The 21,964-nt window shown below is 44.0% G+C and overlaps 2 protein-coding genes across 2 annotated transcripts in view; one reads left to right on the top strand and one right to left on the bottom strand.

Moving 5' to 3' along the window:
* The window catches only part of UXT (ubiquitously expressed prefoldin like chaperone), an 89,140-nt gene that overhangs the window by 54,800 nt on the left and 12,376 nt on the right, over positions 1-21,964 (bottom strand). The window lies entirely within an intron of this gene.
* LOC117016723 (CXXC-type zinc finger protein 1-like) lies at positions 488-5,163 on the top strand. The gene is made up of 9 exons (XM_033096368.1): positions 488-517; positions 1,981-2,082; positions 2,207-2,376; positions 2,728-2,935; positions 3,037-3,147; positions 3,468-3,517; positions 3,734-3,830; positions 4,788-4,940; positions 5,017-5,163. The coding sequence occupies exons 1-9, from the start codon at positions 488-490 to the stop codon at positions 5,161-5,163; spliced, it is 1,068 nt and encodes a 355-aa protein (XP_032952259.1).

Below are 21,964 nucleotides of genomic sequence, written 5' to 3'. Positions count from 1 at the left end.
CTTTCTTTTCTCATAGTCTCACCTCAAAGTTCCATCTGAGACCACAATTGGGTATGCATTTAATTTCAGTTATTTTTCTTTTTATCAAAAGTTATTTAGAAGTGCCTTTCGATTTTCAAAAGTTAAGCCTTTTATTAATTTCTAATGTAACTTATCCGCACCCTGTGTGATGCGTATCCATTGGAATGTGTTTAGACTTCCTTTAAGGCTAAGTCCAGGGTCAGATATTGCATTTCTAGCTCGAAAATAGTATGAGTTTTCCAACTGATAATTCGTATTGAAAAATGTGTATATTCTTTTCGTGTGTGTGCTTGGTCTTTTCAGCACTCGGAGTAGAAATTTGTTTGCGTGTGTGTGCATACACACACACATTTTTAAAAAATGTGTGTGTACATTTGTATACTTTACTTGGTGTTACTGGGTACCGGGAGGAATACGTTTCAGAATAAAGATTGTTAAACTAGGTGAATGAGTTAGGACAGACGGCATGGCGTGCCGTGTGCAAGTGTGGCAGCGGGTCAGGGCTTGGCCTCGCTCAACACGGGTTAGGTAAGGCAGAACCGGGTAGGTGCTGGAATGGGGGAGGGGTATATGAGGTGGTGCGGGTCTGGGAAGTGGCCAGGGCCTGGCACGGAGTGGGGCCGGGTATTCCCTGGTGCAGTGTACGGGAGCCACAGGGTTGGGAGCATAAGGTAAGACAGAATGTGTAGGAGAAGGCAAGGTCAGGCAGGCAGGGCCCGGAAAGACTAGGCATGCAAGCGGGCAGAGCATGTCTGAGGGGCAGAGCCATGCGTGTTTGAGTGGGCTGGGCAGAGGTGGCTTGTATGGGACCCTGGTGCAGGGCCAGCAGGGTAGCAGGTGGGTTCTGGAGGGTGGGGCCGGGTAGGCTGAACCGAGCAAATGAAAGGGGGTGGAGTCTAGTTTTTCTGGGCAGATAGGCAGGCCCTTATGAATTCAGGTGGGCAAAGTGGGGCCACATGGACCAGCCAGGTGTCTGTGTCTGGATGTGGTGGGAAAGCAAGGCCGGATAGTGCCAATCATTCCCAAGCAGACAAGATCTAGTGGATCCAGGCAGGTGCAGTGGGCCCCTGCCACACTGGCCAGAAGCTGAGGCCACGAGTGTTAGAACAGGGTGAGCCTGTCCCCGTCTACTTAGTGCTGACCCAGAGCCCTCCTCCCACCAGCGCAAGAAGCTACTTGTAATCCCTGGTCTCTGGTGAGTCCAGGACACAGGGTGGATGGGGGAGTGGAGCTCGTGTGAGGTTCTGCCCCTCAGCTCTTGCCTATAATACCCTCAGAGACTTTGCCAGGGTCCCACTGGCAACTGCCACTCAACCACAGCTGCCCCAACTGCAGAGTCCAAGCTCTGTGAGTCTGGGAAGGGGCAGGGCCTGGCATGGGGTGGGGCTGGGTATGCCCTGGGGCAGTGTATGTGTGCCACGGTGCTGGGAATGTCAGGCAAGACAGAATGTATCCAAGAGGGCAAGGTCAGGCAGACAGGGCCTGGGGAGACTAGGCATGCAAGCGGGCAGAGCATTTCTGAGGCATGCCACCCAGCTGATGGCAGTGCCGCTGGCAGTAAAGGAGGCACCTCAGACAATAGCCACACTCCAGCTGTTGTCTGAAAAGGACCTGCCTCAAGACTGAAACCTATACCAGGACAGGGGACTTTTTTTTCTTTTTAAGGAGGGTGCAGCTCACAGTGGCCCATGCAGAAATCAAACCGGCAACCTTGGTGTTATCAGCACCACGCTCTAACCAACTGAGCGAACCGGCCAACCCCCCACACTCCCTCCACCCCCCGCATAGGGGACTTTTCACAGTCAAAGGCTGATGAGTGTATGGCAGGGACCCTGGGTGGAAGGATGGGGAAAGTGAAGACAGAGAGGGTCAGCAGTGAGGAGAGAGGAGGCAGGGAATGTCCAAAGACCAGGTAAGAAACAAGTTGGAAAGACCTGTCAGCGTTTTCCTGGCCTGCAGCCCTGGATGAGTGACACTGAGGAGTGCCTGGATCCTGCACTGAAGAAGCAGGCAGTGAATGTGAAGAAAATGGAACATTTGAAGAAAAAAGTGGAGCGGAAGGTGACAAATGGTGGAATGGGGGGCATGGAGGTAGAGGACAGGAGCGGAACGCAGGGCAGGGGTACAGGGTGAGGGGGCTGACACCGACTCCCCTACCTGTGCCCTGACCACTCTTGTCTCACAGAAGAAGAAACAGCAGAAGTGGAAGCCCATGGAAAAATGGAAACAGCCAGAGCAGATGGATGCTAAGGACCCAGCCCCGCTGCAGCAGTGCTTGGGACCTGGCTGTGTGTATCCCACCCGGCCAGGCTCCAAATACTGCTCAGACGCCTGTGGCATGAAGTTGGCAGCTGAGTGAGTGCACCTGGAGGTTAAACAACAGGGTATACAGTACGGCACGATCTATGCCATCTGTTAGTCCATCCACCCCTTAACCATTCATCCACCATTCATCTACCCCCCCACTGAACCAACTAACCACACTCCATGCACCAACCCACAACTCCTCCGCCCTTACAATCATTTACCCACCCAGCTATCTACTCATCCACCCATCCATCCACCATTCAATCACCCACTCACTCAACAGCACTCACTCATTTGCCATTTGTTATCCTATATATTCACCATTTGGTCCCCCATCCATTTCTTCTGCTTTTATTGCCCCCACCTACCCATTCCATTTCTCGCTGTCTCCCCTCCCAGCCGCATTTATGAGATCCTGCCCCAGCGCATCCAGCAGTGGAAGAACAGCCCCTGCATTGCTGAGGAGCACGGCAAGAAAATGCTTGAGCGCATCCACCGTGAGCAGCAGGACACCCAAGCCTATCTAAAGGAGATGGAGCGTCATTTCCATGAACTTGAGGCCATAATTCTGCGTGGCAAGCAGCAGGCTGTGTACAACGATGAGGAGGTGAGTGGAATAGGTAGGGTGAAGCAGAAAGGTACCTGGTATCTTGCTCTACCCATCCCCACTCTGCACTGCTTCACTGGTTCTTTCACTGTCCTGTGCAGAAAAGCGAAGATGGCGGGGACAGCAGTCGCCTGCAGATCTTCTGTGTCTCCTGTGGGCAATCCACCAATATGCGTGTCGCCCTGCGTCACATGGAGCGCTGCTTTGCCAAGGTAGGGGCATTGGCAGGGGGAAGACGGGGCAAGGGTGTTTTCGGCTGGGTGGGGTTCACGGGGAGGGGGCAGGTTTGGTGCCTGGGTATTTGTTGTAGAAGGGAATGCAACACACATCCATGGCTCTGCCCATTTGTGCTTTTCTTCCATGCCCAGCTGGAGGGCGAAGATTGGGACAGCAGCCGGTGGTGGGGGCCATTGGCTGGGCGGACAGGAGCATAGGGTCCACAGGTTGCAAGTGTGTTGCTTGGGACTTTGCCATGGGAGGGCAGGCATGCAGTGTACATTCAGTTCCTCCCATTCGAAATCTTTCTTCCCAGTATGAGTGCAAATCGTCTTTCGGGTCCTTATACCCCACTTGCATTGAGGGGTAAGTGTGGGTGCTCCTCAGGGTCAAAGCCATGGTGTAGACAGGGTCAGGAGCAGGGTGGGCAAGATCAGGGGCAGGACGTGGGTGGGCTCAGAGGCAGACGTGTGTGGGTTAGGGGCGGGGTGTGGGCGCAGTTGGGGACAAAGTGTTGTCAGGGTTCAAGGTAGGACCTCTCTCCTCCTAACCCTTAGCACCTCACTTTCAACTTTTCCCCAGGACCACCAGGCTCTTCTGTGATAAGTATGACCCACAGACTAAGAGGTACTGTAAGCGGCTCCAGGTGCTGTGCCCTGAGCACTCGAAGGACCCCAAGGTGAGACTCTTCTTTCCCTACTTCCTCACCCTCCATTCCTTCCCTCTTCCCTGCCTGGCCACCCTATTCCTCTCTTCCTCCCTGCTTCGTTACCTCCTATTTCCTTCTTCCTTCTGCTTGGTGGCCTTCATACTTCTTGACCAACCCCTGTGTGTCCCCTCCTCCCTTCCTGAACACCCCACCTTCGCCCCTCCTCACTGCCCAATCACCTTCTATTCTTACTTTTCTCTGCCTGACTGCTGTTTATTCGTACCCTGCTTGCCTGACCCCCCCCCCAACACACATTTCTCTCTCTCTGCCGGCCCACCCTCCATTCCTCTGCTCCTCCCTGCATAACCATTCCCCATTCTTCTCTTTTCCTTGCTTGACCATTCTTCATTCCTTTCCTACCTGCGGCTGGACCGCCCCACGTTCGTCCCTTCCTGTGTGCATGGACACCTTCAAGCCCTGTCTTCCTCACTTTCTCACTTCCCTCCATTCTGATTCTCCCTGCCTCACTGCCCCCTATCATCTTCTCCCTGCCTGTCATCTCCTAAATCCCGTCTTCCTCCCTGTTTAACCAGCCCCCATGCTTTCCACCCTCCCTGCCTCATTCCTCACCTCCTCCAGGCCTTCCCAGCTCTCATTCATTTACTTCTCCTTGTCAGACCTTCCCTCCATCTTTCCTTTCCTTTCTGTTTGATCGCTCTGTTCTTCTGTCCTCCCTGCCCGATCACTTCCATGCCTCCATCCCTGCTTGTTTACCTTCTTCCTCCACCCTCCATGCTTGACCATATCCTCTTGCCCCCTCTTCTCTACTTAATCACTGAATTCCTGTCTGTCCCCCTGCTGGCTCCTTCCCCACTTCTCTCCTTCCTTCCCAACTGCCCTGCATTCCCCTATTCCTGTCATCATGCCTGCCTGATCACCCTCCATTGCTATCTTCCTCCATACCTCATTCTTCATTCTTCCCCACAGGTACCGGATGATGAGGTGTGTGGTTGCCCACTAGTGCACAATGTCTTTGAACTCACTGATAATTTCTGTCACCTTCCCAAACGCTTGTGCAACCACCACTATTGCTGGGAGAAACTAAGGCGTGCCGAGGTGGACCTACAGCGCATTCGTGGGGTAGGCTACAATACTCAGTGGGGCTGGCGTGTGGGATAGGATCCCGGACTCCTTGTCTCATGCTCACATCCCACAGTTGCAGAAACTGGAAGAGCTGAATATGCAGGAGCACAAGGTGCGCACAGCTATGATGAACCGGGCAGGTCTGGTGGCCCTGATGCTTCATCAGACAGTCCAGCACGACCCGCTCACCTCTGACCTGCGCTCCAAAGTAGACAGCTGAGCCCTGTTCGACTGAGGTCCTGTAACCAACACCCTGTGCAAGGGAGACACTCCACGAATTGTCTACACACCAGTTTCTTTAACCACTTCTTTCTCAGGGCATCTCAGAGTGTCTCTGTGTTTCTCTGTTCACCATTTGGTCTCCTGTCTCTGCCTACCCCTCCTTGGGAGAGGGGTCCTCAAAATTCTCCCATTCCTCCCTCCATTCCTCCATCACTCTGTCTCTTCCTTCCCTGAACCTGGGAGGGGCCAGCGGATCTGCCTTGCCTTCATCTCCCATTGCCCAACATTTTGTTAATGACATTTTGAAAGAACAAGGCCTTTTCCTGTCCCCTGATGGCCCCTAAACCTGTCTCTCTCTGGCCACAAACCCAATTCTCAACCTCTGATGGTGGTGGGTGACAATGCAACTGTATTTAGGAGCAGGCTCCAGTGCCCATGCAGGGGTGGCTATGAAGTGATGCCCACTCAGTGCTCAGTGGGTCCTCGTCTGTCAGGGGAGATGGCGCTTTACGAAGGGGAGCTGGCAGTCCTGACCCTTGTTCCTTGCAGTCCCCCATCCCAGGCCATCATGTTGGTGCCTGATTAGTGCACAGCCAATTCACCAACTTCTGTGTAAGTGTTAATATTCCTCAGGCCAGAGGTGTTGGGAAAATGTTGAGATGGGGGATAGGTGAGTGTGGGCCAGTCCTCCCTGATTTTTCGACTTTGGGACAATGAAGACAATTCAAGATGTCATGGCAATTGTGTCCCGCCGCCACCCACCTTGTTCTATTCCTGACCATCCCATGAGATCCCAGATTTTTCTGTCAAACTTGGCGCCTGCCAGTCTAGTCCTGATCTGTCTTCCCTCAGCCCTTCCCATCATATCCTGTCCTCCTCTCCCCAACACCCTGCTATGGAGACCCTTTCTTGCCTTCCCTGTCCACGGAATCCCCATCTGGTCATGCCCATTTCACACCTATAGGGTTGCCAGCAGGGGACTGGGACCTCTACCACACCTGCCTTTGCCAGGCCTACCTAGGCCTTCTGTGCAGTGGAGGTGTGTCTAGTAATGCTGCCTGTAGGTACTGGTATGTGTCAAATGACAGACTTGGACTACTTTTCCTACTTTTTCTATACTCGTGGGCCCTTTATAAATTTTTCATTAATTTTCACAATTACATTTTCCTCAGGGACTCGCATATTTCACCTAAATGTTTAAATATGCTGCTCTAGTCTTATACCTCATATTCCACTATAACTAGTTTATATTACTGCCTGTCTAGTGCAACATTTCTTTTTTTATTATGAATATTGTAGTTTTCTTCTTTCTTTTAAATTTCATCAGCTGATGGAATTAATCAATTAGGGGCTGATCCATATGATCAATTATTTGAAAGGATCAGCTTTTGTTTTGTTTATACTCCATAAGTTAATTTTATTTAAGCGTTCATTTTTTGTGAGTTGCCACTTCTTGATTTTTTGTTTTGTTTCATTTTCATGTGTTTGCTTAAGCTTGTTCTTTTTCTAATTTATTTTTAAATTAAATTTGTTGGGGGGATAATAATATTGGTTAATAACATTAGATGGATTTCTGGTATACATGATAATACCCATAATATACAACATCTGTATACTCTATTGTGTGCTCACCACTCAAAGTCTAGTCTCCTTCCATCACCGTATATTTGACCCCCTTCACCCTCTGCCCCTCTGGTAACCACCATTCTGTTGTCTCTACCTCTGAGTTTGTTTTCTGTTTGTTGCCTTTTGTTTTATATTCCACAGACAAATCCAAATTGCTAAATCGATTATATTTGGTTTTCCTTTTTATATATAGTAATGGATTTGAGGTTATATACTTTCCTCTAAATGAAGCTGTATGTTATGAACTCTGGAATGAAAGGTACAACTTCAGAACTGATTTCTTACTTTGATCCTAGCTATTGAGAAAAGTTTCTTAGTTTCTAACTGATTAAAGTAATTTGACTGTCTTTTCTTTCTTGTTTTTGAAATATGGTTTTACTATCATCAGAGAATGTAGCCTGTTGAATATGAACTTGTAAACATTATTCAAGATTTTCTTTGTGGTCCGGACACCCAACTGAATTTTGTAAAATTTTCATAGATAAAAGAGAAGAAACTATGTTCTCCGTTAGGTACATATTACGCATTAGGACTTTTTCTTTTCCTAATTAAATTTATTAGGGTGACATCAGTTAATAAAATGACAGAGATTTCAAGTGTACAAATCTATAATACATCATTTGTATATTTCATTGTGTGTTCACAATACAAAGTCAAGTTTCCTACCATCACCATATGTTTGACCCCCTTTACCCTTTTCTACCTTCCTCCTCCCCCACTTTCCCTCGGGAAACTACTATACTGTAGCCTGTGTCTAAGTTTTTGTTTGTTTGTTCACTAGGATTTTTCAAACTAGTTTGATAATTAAGGTTTTTTTACTCTGATGTTTTTCTCTTTTGATCTACTTTAGCTGTTATCAAAAGATGGAATAAATGTTACAATATTTTTAAACAAATTTCTCCTTGTGGTTCTGTTTTTTTTTTGGGGGGGTGGGAGTGGCGGAGAGAATCATAAAGTGTATTATCTCAGGCCATTTTGCACAATGCCATTAATGGATTTTCCTTGTTTTGTCTGTGGAATGCTTTTCACTTTGAATTTTACTTCTATAAGTACATCACTACTGCTACTTTTATTTTCCTGCCACTTCCCTGGTGTATGTTTGCCTAAAACTTTATTTTGCATTTTTCTTTTTTGTTTAAGATATACTTCTTGTGACTGTGTATAAGTATATTTTTGCCCTAATCCCACATTTGTGTCTTGAGATGCAGTCCATTTAAATGTGTGTAATTATGATAATCTTACCTTGTTTGTATTATATCATGCTTATTACCAATTTTACTATTTTCTAAATACAACTTTTATCCTTTTCTTCTTCCTAATAGCTTAATGAAGTTTTTGGTCATTTTTGTCCCTCCTCCGCATTTCATTAGTTTGGAAAATTTTATTTTTATTAATTGTCCAATTATATACATTGTCATTTCTAACAGGCATAATTTATATTTTCTCTATTATTTAATCAGATTATAATTAGACCTTTGTAGAGAAAGATGCTCTAATCTCCATTATTTGCCTCACCAAGATGAACAGTATTACTTATGGATTTTTCTAGAAAAATTTAAACTGCTTATTTGAAGACTGTTTTTCTTATATTAAGTCAATTTTGCTTCAAAAAAATTTACTTAACATTTTTTATTCAAAATCCTCAGTCACATTATCTATCATAGTTTAACTTTAGCTATAGGAACGTATACCCAAGGGTGTGTGTTTTACCAAAATAGTTGTTGCTAACCATTGTTTTGCTCTCTTATTTTGAGATCTATCTACTGATTTAGTATTCTTCTTTCAGTGTTTTCCTCAAGTAGAGTAAATTGGTGGAATACTCTTCAAATATTTCGTATCTGAAACTGTCATTTTTTTGCTCTGACTGAAAAATGGTATTTTGGGAAGGGATATAGGATCTCTGCATCGGAGTCTTTATTTCTCTATGGTCTCTGGAATGTAGCTTCCAAGATGGCCCCCAATGATCCCTGCCTCTTGGTATTTATGACTTTGTGTAATCCCCTCCACTTGAGTAACTTGCTTCTAACCAATAGTATACTTTAACACTGAAGAGATACCACCTTCGTGATTAGATTACAAGAGTTGGTAGCTTCTGTCTTGCTAACAGGCTCTCTCCCTTGTTTGTTTTAGTGAAGCAACTTGCCATGTTGGAGAGGCCTGTGTAACAGAGAACTGAGGGTGGTCTCCGGCCATCAGTCAGCAAGAGACTGAGGCTCTTAGCCTGATAGCCCGAATGAACTGAATCCTGAAAACAACCATATAAATGAGCTTGGAAGCAGATCTTTCCTCAGTTGAGCTTTCAGATGAGGCCCCTAGCCTGGCTAACACCTTGTTTGCAACCTAAGAGACTCTGAAACAGAGGACCAAGCTAAGCTGTGCTTAGATTCCTGACCCACATAAACTATGAGATAATAAGTGTATGTTCTTTTAGGTCACTAAGTTTGTGGGGATGTGGAGCCTGGCAATTAGTGCCTGGAGGGTCAGTAATTTTTGTGAGGGACACTGGGTTGCTTTCTGGAATGGGAGCCATAACATCTTTTAGGAATGGTCAGTGGCTGGTCTCTGCATAAGTCAGTTTTAGAAACCATGTGGGTCAGTGATTGGCAGTCTGGGAAGATCTATTATTGGAAACCTATTGGGGATGTGGCACTGGGCATTATTCAGTGTTCCCATGGAAAGCAGCCAAGGGCCCTCTCTGGAATGTAGTAATTCACCACCACTGTGGATTCATGATATGAAGAGTCTGGGCCATGTCAGTGATTGGAGACTTTGAAGTGTCATCTGGCAGCCCCTGTAGTCCAGTCATGGGTGGCTTCTGCTCGTCAGTGATTGGGAGCCAGAGGGATCAGGGGCATGATCCCAGGGATTTAGGACCTGAGATGACCAAAGATCAACAGTCCTCAGTTGGTCAGTCATTGGGAGGCCTGATGCCCACCTGGATTCCAGTGTCTGAGAAGGGGGTGGGAGGGTGAGGTTGAATTTTCATCTGTTTCAGAAGAAGAAGGGCTATGTAGGCCGCTCTAGATGTGCACTGAAAATGCAAAAGCTCAGTTTATGTGCATAAGATATTGTTACCCCTCAACCTGAGCACTTTGAAGACAACGGAGAATAGAAATATCGTTTATTGGGAGCCATCCCTGTATGGGGTTCAGTATCACAGAGTGGCTGAGTGTGGGCACTTTGGAGTCAGCTGACCTGGCTTAAATATTTCCCTTTCCTTCTATTTGCTAGCAGTGTGACCCTGGGACAAATGACTTAACATTGCTGCACTTTAGTTGCTTCTACTGTCAAATGATAATCATTGTCTTACTCGCTGATGGACTCACTTGCTCTGAACTCCAGTGCTGGGGCAGCAGCTTGAAAGGTACCAGGGACATATGGGAGGAATTGAGTTGTCTGGTTGCAGGCCGAGGGCTGGACGGGCAGCTTTCTCCCAGACAGAGGGCTGGCAGGCACCACTGTTCTTTATTGAGTCCATCCACACGCAGCATACAGACACAGGGGAGCACCATATCTGCGTCTCCATCAATCTAGCTAACACCGTTCACCCTGTCCTGGTTATTCCCTGAGACCCCATCCCAACCAACTGCTGGGCCCACCCAAGCTGCTTCCAATGCCTTTTCCATACAAATGGCCTTTCTTGGCTCATGCTGACAACTTTCTTAAAATCTCTCAAAGGTTCACAATCTCCCCAAAAGCAGCATCTCGCCTCAGTATGCCCTGTATCTCTTGCTAAGTAGCCTCAAGCCCAGCACTAGCTGCAGCCAGCCTTGATTTGCAGCTTAGCCTCTCCCAGGCACCTCTAAGCCCAATACAATTCACAAACATTTGTAAATCGCTTTGTAGCTCATAACATGTGGCCCTGGGAAGGGCAGAGGCAGAGAGAAGATGAACCTGGCTGCAACAGAGCCCCTTTCCAGATGCCCCCAAAACAACACACCTAGTGGCCAGCTTTAGACCACATCAGAGTACCACCCAACCACATCCACAAATGACACACCCAAAGGGCAGACTGGGCAGGCAGCAGAGCCCTGCTAAAGTGAATTGTGCTCTATAGGGTCAGAACCTGAACTACAGCTCCTGCACTGTAGTCTTGGCCAGTCCTCACAACCAACCAGCCTAAGGGTCAATCCCTCCCATTGCTATGCAAACAGCAATCAAGGCTCAACAAAACAGGAGGGTACACATCACTGACACAAGGAATACATCTGGAGCATCCAGCTCGGGTGACCAGGGAGACTGCACCACTGGGCCCCACAGGACACCTACTACATAAGGCCACTCTACCAAAACTGGGAGACAGCAGCTCTACCTAATACATAGAAACAAACACAGGGAGGCAGCCAAAATGGGGAGATAAGGAAACACGTCCTGAATAAAAGTACAGAACAAAGCACCAGAAAGAGAACGAAATAAAATGGAGACAAGCAATCTGACAGATGTAGAGTTCAAAACACTGGGTATAAGGGGATGACGTCATAGGAATGGCGGCAGCGGGGCGCACTTTCTGAGTTCTCCTCCGGATCTTATTACAAACGGGAACTATAACCCATCAAAGAACTCTTGGCTCATCACACAGAACAGCTAAGAGACTCGTGGAAGGATTACTTGAAGGTGCGCTAATTGGGCGAGCAGGGGAAGGAAGGAAGGGAGCGGAGTGAAAACGCGGGGGCCCGCGGCGGGGTCCCGGCCGGCGGCAGCGGCGGCGGCGAAAACCGCAGTGGCACCCGCAGTTCCGGGCACACACGGGATCCCAGGGCAGAACGGAGAGCACAGAGACAAGTAGGTGGGCTCTTTCCCTGCGTCCCATGGCTGATTTCTCCCGCCAGGAGGGCGGCCAGTGGGCCCTAGGGCTGACAAAGAACACAGACTCCATACCTGGGCCCCTCCCCCCGCTCTTCCAATCCTACCCCTGCCCTTCCAGAGACTTAAACTGGTCCCTGAATGGAGGAGTAGTGTCAGATTACAGAGGAGCCGTAGTAGTGCTCAGGCTCTGGGAAGCCTGACAGGCAGCCCTGACCCAGGGAAGAGGCCGGGAAGAGTGTGATTTTAGCTGGGCTAGGAGAGAAGAGACTCCTCCACCCCCAGCCACCACCTTTTCTGGCCTGCGGGAAGAGGGTGACGCGCGGCTGGGCTGGGAGAGAGAAGACCCCTCCATCCCCAGCCCCCACCCTTTCTGGCCTGCTTAGGGCGGGGCAAGTGCAATTGCAGAGACACTCCCAGGGATCAGCAGTAAGGCAGACGCAGCTCTGGGCTTTCAGCAGCTCAGAAATCTCCCGCCCGCACCCCCCCCCCCCATACACACACACACTGAAGAAGTGCCCTAAGACTCAGGAGTACTGTACACGGGGCTGGTGGTGCTACTCTCAGTGTGCATATGTGCAGGCAAGGGCAGAAACTTCGCTGACTTTGTAAAAACTATCATCCAGACCCCTCAGGCCCACGCATTTAAATCTACAGTCCCAAAGTCACTCTGGGCACCAGGTGACCGGTTCTGCCTGCACAATAAGCAGCGGGCTCTTTGGTACAGCAGAGGACAACCTGGACATTACTTGGTGGGCTTAAGCCAAGACTGGCGCTGCTTTTTGTTTTGCTTTGCTTTGTTTTGTTTTGCTTTGTCTTTATATCTTTGATATCTTTGCCTGTGTCGAGTAGGGGTTATCGGGTGTTTTTACATGTGAATGTACTTGATTTTTTTCTTTGTTGTTGTTGTTGTGCTTGGTGATTTGCTTTGTTCTGAAACTGCCCTACCAGGGTCCAGCTTAAGAGGCACAAGATTCAACATATCCAGAGGCCAACTCCAGACCAAACCAGAGTACTACTGGGTTTGACCTACAAGTCACACACCCAGAGGGAATTCTCTGCAGGCACTAGAGCCCATAGAGGCCAAACCACATTTAAGTGGTCAACCCTCACGCAGCAGAACGCCCTGTAGTGGGCAGAGCCAAGTCTCACAACGAGTCAGCCTAGGAGTTAACCCCACCTACTCACAAGCAAAAAGCAATTAAAGATCTTCTTGAACAGGACAATATACACAACACAAGAGTCACCTTTGGAGCACACGCAGAGGAGAAGAACGAAGTAGTGCAAGTCAAATATAAAGGACACATACTACATAAGATAACCTAGCAAGACCTAAGAACTCTAGGGGATCTACCTAATACATCAAAGCAAACACAGAGAGTCAGCCAGAATGGGGAAACAAAGATACACGTCCCAAATAAAAGAACAAAAGAAAACTCCACAACTGGAACCAAACGAAGCAGACATAACCAACCTTTCAGAGACAAAGACTTCAGAACAGTGGTGATAAGAATGTTTAAGGAGCTTAGAGAAGACATAAAGAAGGATGTAGAAATCATAACGAACAACCAGTTAGAACTAAAGAACACAATTACCGAAATTAAGAACTCACTTGAAGGAATTACCAGCAGGTTAGATGAAGCAGAGGATCGAATCAGCGACTTAGAAGACAAGGTAGCAGAGATCACCCAAACGGAACAACAGAAAGAAAAAAGAATAAAAAACAATGAGGATGGCTTAAGAGACCTCTGGGATAACATCAAGCACAACAACATGCGCATCATAGGAATACCAGAAGGTGAAGAGAGGAAGCAAGGGATTGAGAACATATTTGAAATAATAATGTCCGAAAACTTCCCCAACCTGATGAAGGAAACCAACATACAAGCCCAGGAAGTGCAGAGAGTTCCAACCAGGATAAACCCAAACAGGTCCACACCAAGACACATTATAGTTAAAATGGCAAAGCTTAAAGACAAAGAGAGAATCCTAAAAGCAGCAAGAGAAAGACAGAGGGTTACATACAAGGGAACTCCCATAAGACTATCAAATGACTTTTCTACAGAAACATTGAAGGCCAGGAGGGAGTGGCAGGAGATACTCAAAGTGATGGAAAGCAAAGGCCTACAACCTAGATTGCTTTATCCAGCAAGGCTATCATTTAAAGTTGATGGAGAGATAAAGAGCTTTCCAGAAAAAAATAAACTAAAGGAATTTATTACCACCAAGCCAGCATTGCAAGAAATACTAAAAGGACTTCTGTAAATAGAAGAAAGATCAAAACAACCTAATTACAAATTTAAAAATGGCAATAGCTATGTACCTATCAATAATCACTTTAAATGTAAATGGATTAAATGCTCCAATCAAGAGACATAGGGTGGCTGAGAGGATAAGAAAGCAAGACCCTTGTATATGCTGTATACAAGAGACTCACCTCAGATCAAAAGACACACACAGGCTGAAAGTGAAGGGTTGGAGTAAGACATTTCATGCAAATGGAAACGAGAAAAAAGCTGGAATTGCAATACTTATATCTGACAAAATAGACTTTAAAATGAAGAACATATTAAAAGATAAAGATGGGCACTATATAATAATAAAGGGATCGATCCGACAAGAGGACATAACCCTAGTAAACATCTATGCACCCAACATAGGAGCACCTAAATATATAAAACAGGTACTGACTAACATAAAGGCAGAGATCAACAGTAACACTATCATAGTAGGGGACTTCAACACACCACTGACAACAAGGGACAGGTCTTCCAGACAGAAAATCAATATGGAAACAACAGCCTTAAATGATACATTGGACCACTTGGATTTAATCGATATTTTCAGAACATTTCACCCCAATGCTGCAAAATACACGTTTTTCTCAAGCGCACATGGAACATTTTCCAAGATAGACCATATGTTAGGCCACAAAACAAGTCTTGATAAATTTAAGAAAATTGAAATCATACCAATTGTCTTCTCTGATCACAATGCTATGAAATTAGAAATGAACTACAGGAAAAAAACTGGAAGACACACCAATTCATGGAGGCTGAATAACTTATTACTAAATAATGAATGGGTCAAGCAGGAGATCAAGGAAGAAATCAAAAGATATCTCGAGACAAACGAAAATGAAAACACCATGACCCAAAATCTATGGGATGCCACGAAAGCACTCCTAAGAGGGAAATTCATAGCTTTGCAGGCCTACTTAAAGAAACAAGAAACATCACTAATCAACAGTTTATCTTCACACTTAAGGGATTTGGAAAAAGAACAGCAAAATAAGCCCAAAGGGAGCACAAGGAAGGAGATAATAAAGATCAGAGCTGAAATAAATGAAATAGAAACCAGAAAAACAATACAAAAGATCAATGAATCCAAGAGTTGGTTCTTAGAGAAGATAAACGAAATCGACAAACCTTTAGCCAGACTCATTAAAAAAAAGAGAGGACCCAAATTAATAAAATCAGAAATGAAAGAGGAGAAGTGACAACGGACACTGCAGAAATACAAAAAGTTTTAAGAAGTTACTATGAGCAACTATATGCCAACAAATTTGACAATTTGGAAGAAATGGACAATTTTCTAGAGGCGTACAACCTTCCAAGGCTAACTCAAGAAGAAACAGAAAACCTGAATAGACTGATTACCACCAGGGAAATTGAATCAGTAATCAACAATCTCCCAACAAACAAAAGCCCTGGACCAGATGGCTTTACAGGTGAATTTTACAAAACGTTCAAAAAAGAATTATCACCTATTCTCCTCAAGCTCTTCCAAAAAATCCAGAAGGAGGGAAGACTCCCAAACACTTTTTACGAAGCCACTATCACCCTGACCCCAAAATCAGACAAAGACACCACAAAAAAAGAAAACTACAGGCCGATATCTCTAATGAACATAGATGCAAAAATCCTCAACAAAATATTAGCAAACAGAATTCAGCAATACATTAAAAAGATCATACACCATGATCAAGTGGGATTCATCCCTGGTATGCAAGGGTGGTTCAACATCCGCAAATCAATTAATGTGATACACCACATTAACAAAATGAAAAATAAAAATCACATGATCATATCAATAGATGCAGAAAAAGCATTTGATAAAATCCAACAGCCATTTATGATGAAAACCCTTAAGAAAGTGGGAATAGAGGGATCATATCTCAACATAATAAAGGCCATATATGACAAACCCACAGCTAACATCCTACTCAATGGGGAAAAGCTAAAACCGTTCCCCCTAAGATCAGGAACAAGGCAAGGTTGCCCACTATCTCCGCTTCTATTCAACATAGTGCTGGAAGCTCTAGCCACAGCAATCAGACAAGAAAAAGAAATAAAAGGCACCCAAATTGGTGAGGAGGAAGTAAAATTATCATTATATGCAGATGATATGATACTATATATAGAGAACCCTAAAGACTCCACCAAGAAGCTATTAGAGCTGATAGATGAATTTAGTAAAGTAGCAGGATACAAAATTAATATTCAGAAATCAGTTGCATTTGTATATACCAATAATAAAACATCAGAAGGAGAAATTAAAAAAAAATCCCATTTACAATCGCTCCAAAGACTATAAAACACCTGGGAATAAATTTAACCAAAGAAGTAAAAGATCTGTACTCAGAAAATTATAAGACACTGAAGAAAGGAATGAAAGAAGATATAAATAGATGGAAACATATACCATGCTCATGGATAGGAAGAATTAATATAGTTAAAATGTCCATACTGCCTAAGGCAATATACATATTCAACGCAATTCCTATCAAACTACCAACGACGTTTTTCACAGAAATAGAACATATAATCCTAAAATTTATATGGGACGATGAAAGACCCCGTATAGCCTCGGCAATCTTGAGAAATAAGAACAAAGTGGGAGGTATAACAATACCTGACTTCAAATTATACTACAAGGCTACAGTAATCAAAACAGCATGGTACTGGCATAAAAACAGACACATAGATCAATGGAACAGAATAGAGAGTCCAGAAATAAATCCACGCCTATATGGCCATTTAATCTACGACAATGGAAGCAAGAATGTACGATGGAGTAATGACAGTCTATTCAATAAATGGTGCTGGGAAACCTGGACGGACACATGCAAAAAAATGAAGTTGGACCACCTCCTTACACCATATACAAAAATAAATTCAAAATGGCTTAAAGACTTAAATGTAAGATCTGAAACCATAAAATACCTAGAAGAAAATATAGGAAGAAACTTCTCAGACATTACCCGGAGTAAGATTTTTACTGATATACACCCTCGCTCGAGGGAACTAAGAGAAAAAATAAACATGTGGGATTATATCAAACTAAAAAGTTTTTTCACAGCAAAGGAAACCATCAATAAAACAAGAAGGGATCCTACTGAATGGGAAAAGATATTTGCCAATGATATATCTGATAAGGGATTAATATCACAAATCTATGGAAAACTTACTCAACCCAACTCCAAAAAAACAAACGATCCAATTAAAAAATGGGCAGAGGACTTGAAGAGACATTTTTCTGAAAAGGACATACAGATGGCAAACAGACATATGAAGAAATGCTCAACCTCACTAACCATCAGAGAAATGCAAATAAAAACCACAATGAGATACCACCTCACCCCAGTCAGAATGGCTATCATCAATAAATCAACAAACAACAAGTGCTGGCGCGGATGTGGAGAAAAGGGAACGCTTGTGCACTGTTGGTGGGATTGCAGACTGGTGCAGCCGCTATGGAAAACAGTATGGAGGTATCTCAAAATTCTGAAAATGGAACTACCTTATGATCCAGTAATTCCACTCCTAGGTATCTATCCGGAGAAATCCAGAACTTCAATTCAAAAATCTCTATGCACTCCTATGTTTATTGCAGCACTATACACAATAGCTAAGACATGGAAACAACCAAAATGCCCATCGGTAGATGACTGGATTAAGAAACTGTGGTACATTTATACAATGGAGTATTATGCAGCCATAAGGAAGAAAGAAATCTTACCATTTGCAACAACATGGATGGATCTAGAGAACATTATGTTAAGTGAAATAAGTCAGACAGAGAAAGATAAGTTCCATATGATCTCACTTATTTGCGGATTCTAAAGAAAAGAATAAGTGAATGAACTAATCAGAAACTGTTTGGGAGACAATGAGGAAAAACTGAGGGTTGCTAGATGGGCGGGGGGAGTGGGGGGTGGGGGGGAGGGTGAGGGGATTGGAGGGCAGTCGGTGACCACAGGATGGCCACGGGGTTTGAAAATTAATCTGGGGAACGTAATTTGGTGGTTACCAGAGCGTAAGGGGGATGGGGGGTGGGGGATGAGGGTGAGGGGGATCAAATGTACGGTGATGGAAGGGGAGCTGACTCTGGGTGGTGAACACACAGTGTGATTTATGGATGATGTGATACAGAATTGCACAACTGAAATCTATGTAATTCTACTAACAATTGTCACCCCAATAAATTAAAAATAAATTAAAAAAAAAAACAAAAAAAAACACACACACACACAAAAAAATAAAAAATAAAAAAAAATAAAACTTAAAATTTATTTAGTGGAAAAAAAAAAAAAGAACAAAGTGGGAGGTATAACAATACCTGACATCAAATTATACTACAAGGCTACAGTAATCAAAACAGCATGGTACTGGCATAAAAACAGACACATAGATCAATGGAACAGAATAGAGAGTCCAGAAATAAATCCATGCCTATATGGCCATTCAATCTACGACAATGGAAGCAAGAATGTACGATGGGGTAATGACAGTCTATTCAATAAATGGTGCTGGGAAACCTGGACAGACACATGCAAAAAAATGAAGTTGGACCACCTCCTTACACCATATACAAAAATAAATTCAAAATGGCTTGAAGACTTAAATGTAAGATCTGAAACCATAAAATACCTAGAAGAAAATATAGGAAGAAACTTCACAGACATTACCTGGAGTAAGATTTTTACTGATATATCCCCTTGCGCGAGGGAAGTAAGAGAAAAAATAAACAGGTGGGATTACACCAAACTAAAAAGTTTTTTTCAAAGCAAAGGAAACCATCAATAAAACAAAAAGGGATCCTACTGAATGGGAAAAGATACTTGCCAATGATATATCTGATACGGGATTAATATCACAAATCTATAAAAAATTCACTCAACTCAACTCCAAAAAACAAACGACCCAATTAAAAAATGGGCAGAGACCTTGAAGAGACATTTTTCTAAAAAGGACATACAGATGGCAAACAGACATATGAAGAAATGCTCAACCTCACTAACCATCAGAGAAATGCAAATAAAAACCACAATGAGATACCACCTCACCCCAGTCAAAATGGCTATCATCAATAAATCAACAAACAACAAGTGGTGGCGCGGATGTGGAGAAATGGGAACGCTTGTGCACTGTTGGTGGGATTGCAAATTGGTGCAGACACTATGGAAAACAGTATGGAGGTATCTTAAAAATCTGAAAATGGAACTACCCTATGATCCAGTAATTCCACTCCTAGGTATCTATCCAGAGAAATCCAAAACTCCAATTCAAAAATCTTTATGCACTCCTATGTTTATTGCAGCACTATACACAATAGCTAAGACATGGAAACAACCAAAATGCCCATCGATAGATGACTGGATTAAGAAACTGTGGTACATTTATACAATGGAGTACTACGCAGCCATAAAGAAGAAAGAAATCTTACCATTTGCAACAACATGGATGGACCTAGAGAACATTATGTTAAGTAAAATAAGTCAGACAGAGAAAGATAAGTACCATATGATCTCACTTATATGCGGAATCTAAAGAAAAGAATAAGTGAATGAACTAATCAGAAACAGTTTTGGAGACAAAGAGGAAAAACTGAGGGTTGCTAGATGGGCGGGGGGAGTGGGGGGTGGGGGGGAGGGTGAGGGGATTGGAGGGCAGTCGGTGACCACAGGATGGCCACGGGGTTTGAAAATTAATCTGGGGAACGTAATTTGGTGGTTACCAGAGCGTAAGGGGGTTGGGGGGTGGGGGATGAGGGTGAGGGGGATCAAATGTACGGTGATGGAAGGGGAGCTGTCTCTGGGTGGTGAACACACAGTGTGATTTATGGATGATGTGATTCAGAATTGCACAACTGAAATCTATGTAATTCTACTAACAATTGTCACCCCAATAAATTAAAAAAAAAAAAAAAAAAAAAAAAAAAAAAAAGAAAACAATCAGTAACCACAAGATGGCCACGGGGTTTTGAAAATTAATCTGGGGAACGTAATCAATAATGTTGTAAAGATTTTGTAGGGTATCCGATAGACATGTGTCCCATTTCGGAGACCATCTCAGGGAAGACGTAGATGCCTGATCACTGCACTGTACACCTCAAGCTGAACAATAATGAATGCCAACTATAATATTATATATATATATATATATATATATATATATATATACACACATATATATATGTATATATAGGTATGTATACTTTTACAAGAGGCAGAGTACAGCATTGGGAGTGGAGATATTGGAAATGGGATGGCTCGGTGCGATGTCAGAGAAATAGTGGATGAGGGGAGGGGGGTCCACAGTGTGAGGGATATAAATGATAAACATCTAAGAAAAAAAAAACCTCATAAACAAGACAGACAATAGTTTAGTGGTTACCAGAGGGTAAGGGGGGTGGGGGGTGGGAGATGAGGGTAAGGGGGATCAAATATATGGTGATGGAAGGAGAACTGACTCTGGGTGGTGAACACACAATGTAATTTATAGATGATGTGATACAGAATTGTACACCTGAAATCTATGTAATTTTACTAACAATTGTCACCCCTATAAATTTATAAAAAAAAAAAAAGGCAAGTCCAGCTTTTAGACAATTAAAAAAAAAAACAAGAAAGTGAAAAGAAAACCCAAAGAATGGGAGAAAATATTTGCAAATCATCTATCTGATAAGGAACTTATATAAAGAACTCTTGGGGCCAGCCCGGTGGCTCAGGTGGTTAGAGCTCCATGCTCCTAAATCTGAAGGCTGCCGGTTCGATTCCCACATGGGCCAGTGGGCTCTCAACCACAAGGTTGCCAGTTCAATTCCTCGAGTCCCGCAAGGGATGGTGGGCAGCGCCCCCTGCAACTAAGATTGAACACGGCAACTTGAGCTGAGCTGCCACTGAGCTCCCGGATGGCTCAGTTGGTTGGAGCGCGGGCTCTCAACCACAAGGTTGCCGGTTTCGACTCACACAAGGGATGGTGGGCTGTGCCCCTGCAACTAGCAACGGCTACTGGACCTGGAGCTGAGCGGCGTCCTCCACAACTAAGACTGAAAGGACAACAACTTGACTTGGGAAAAAAAAAGTGCTGGAAGAACTCTTACAACCCAATAATAAAAAGACAACCCGATTTAAAAATGTGCAAAGGATCTGAATAAACACTTCTCCAAAGGAAAAAAAAAACACAAAAAATACTGGGTATAAGGATGCTCAATGATCTCAGTGGGAACTTCAACAAACAGATAGGAAACACAAAAATGGATAGAAAACACACCCAAAAACGAGTCATAAATGAAGAATACAATAACTGAAATGAAAAACACGTTAGAGGGAATCAACAGATTAGATGAAGTAGAGGATTAAATTAGTGATTTGGAAGAGAAGGTAGCAGAAAACAGCAATCAGAACAGCAAAAAGAGAAAATAATAATAATAAAAAAAGAGGACTGTTTAATGTATTCCTGGGACAACATCAAGCATACCAACATTTGTATCATAGGTGTACCAGAAGGAGAAGACAGAGAGCTTGGAATTAAAAACCCATTTTGAAGAAATAATGACAGAAAACTTCCCTAACCTGGTGAAGGAAATAGACATACAAGCCCAGAAAGTGCAGAGAATCCCAATGAAGATGAACCCAAAGATGCCCACACCAAGATATATCATAATTAAAATGCCAAAGGTTAAAGACAAAGAGAATCTTAAAAGCAGGACGAGAAAAGCAGTTATTTATGTACAAGAGAGCTCCCACAGATTGTCAGCTGATTTCTCGAAAGAAACTCTGTAGGCCCGCAGGGATTGGCAGGAAATATTCAAAGTGATGAAAAGCAAGGACCTACAACCAAGATTACTCTACCCAGCAAAGCTATCGTTTAGAATTGAAAACAGTAAACAGTAAACAAGCTTCCTAGACAAGAAAAAGCTAAGGAAGTTTACCAACACCAAACCAGTATTATAAGACAAGTTAAAGGAAATTTTTTAAAAAGAAGAAGGAGGAGGAGGTGTAGGAGAAGTAGAAGGAGGATGAGGAGAAGGAGAAAAAGAAGGAAGAGAAGAAGAAGAAGAAGAATTAGAAGAAGAAGAAGACG

The sequence above is a fragment of the Rhinolophus ferrumequinum genome, chromosome X (genome assembly GCF_004115265.2).
Source record: "Rhinolophus ferrumequinum isolate MPI-CBG mRhiFer1 chromosome X, mRhiFer1_v1.p, whole genome shotgun sequence".
Taxonomy (NCBI): Eukaryota; Metazoa; Chordata; class Mammalia; order Chiroptera; family Rhinolophidae; genus Rhinolophus; species Rhinolophus ferrumequinum.
The sequence above is the reverse complement of the archived record's forward strand: the minus strand, read 5'-3'. Positions and strand labels throughout refer to the sequence as shown.

What these genes read in the sequence shown, in the direction of transcription:
- LOC117016723 (XM_033096368.1), top strand. Translation starts at nt 488, where the DNA reads ATGGCGTGCCGTGTGCAAGTGTGGCAGCGG. An exon ending in GGCATGAAGTTGGCAGCTGA is followed by an intron (nt 2,377 to 2,727) that starts GTGAGTGCACCT and finishes CTCCCCTCCCAG; the next exon opens with CCGCATTTATGAGATCCTGC. An exon ending in CTGTGTACAACGATGAGGAG is followed by an intron (nt 2,936 to 3,036) that starts GTGAGTGGAATA and finishes TGTCCTGTGCAG; the next exon opens with AAAAGCGAAGATGGCGGGGA.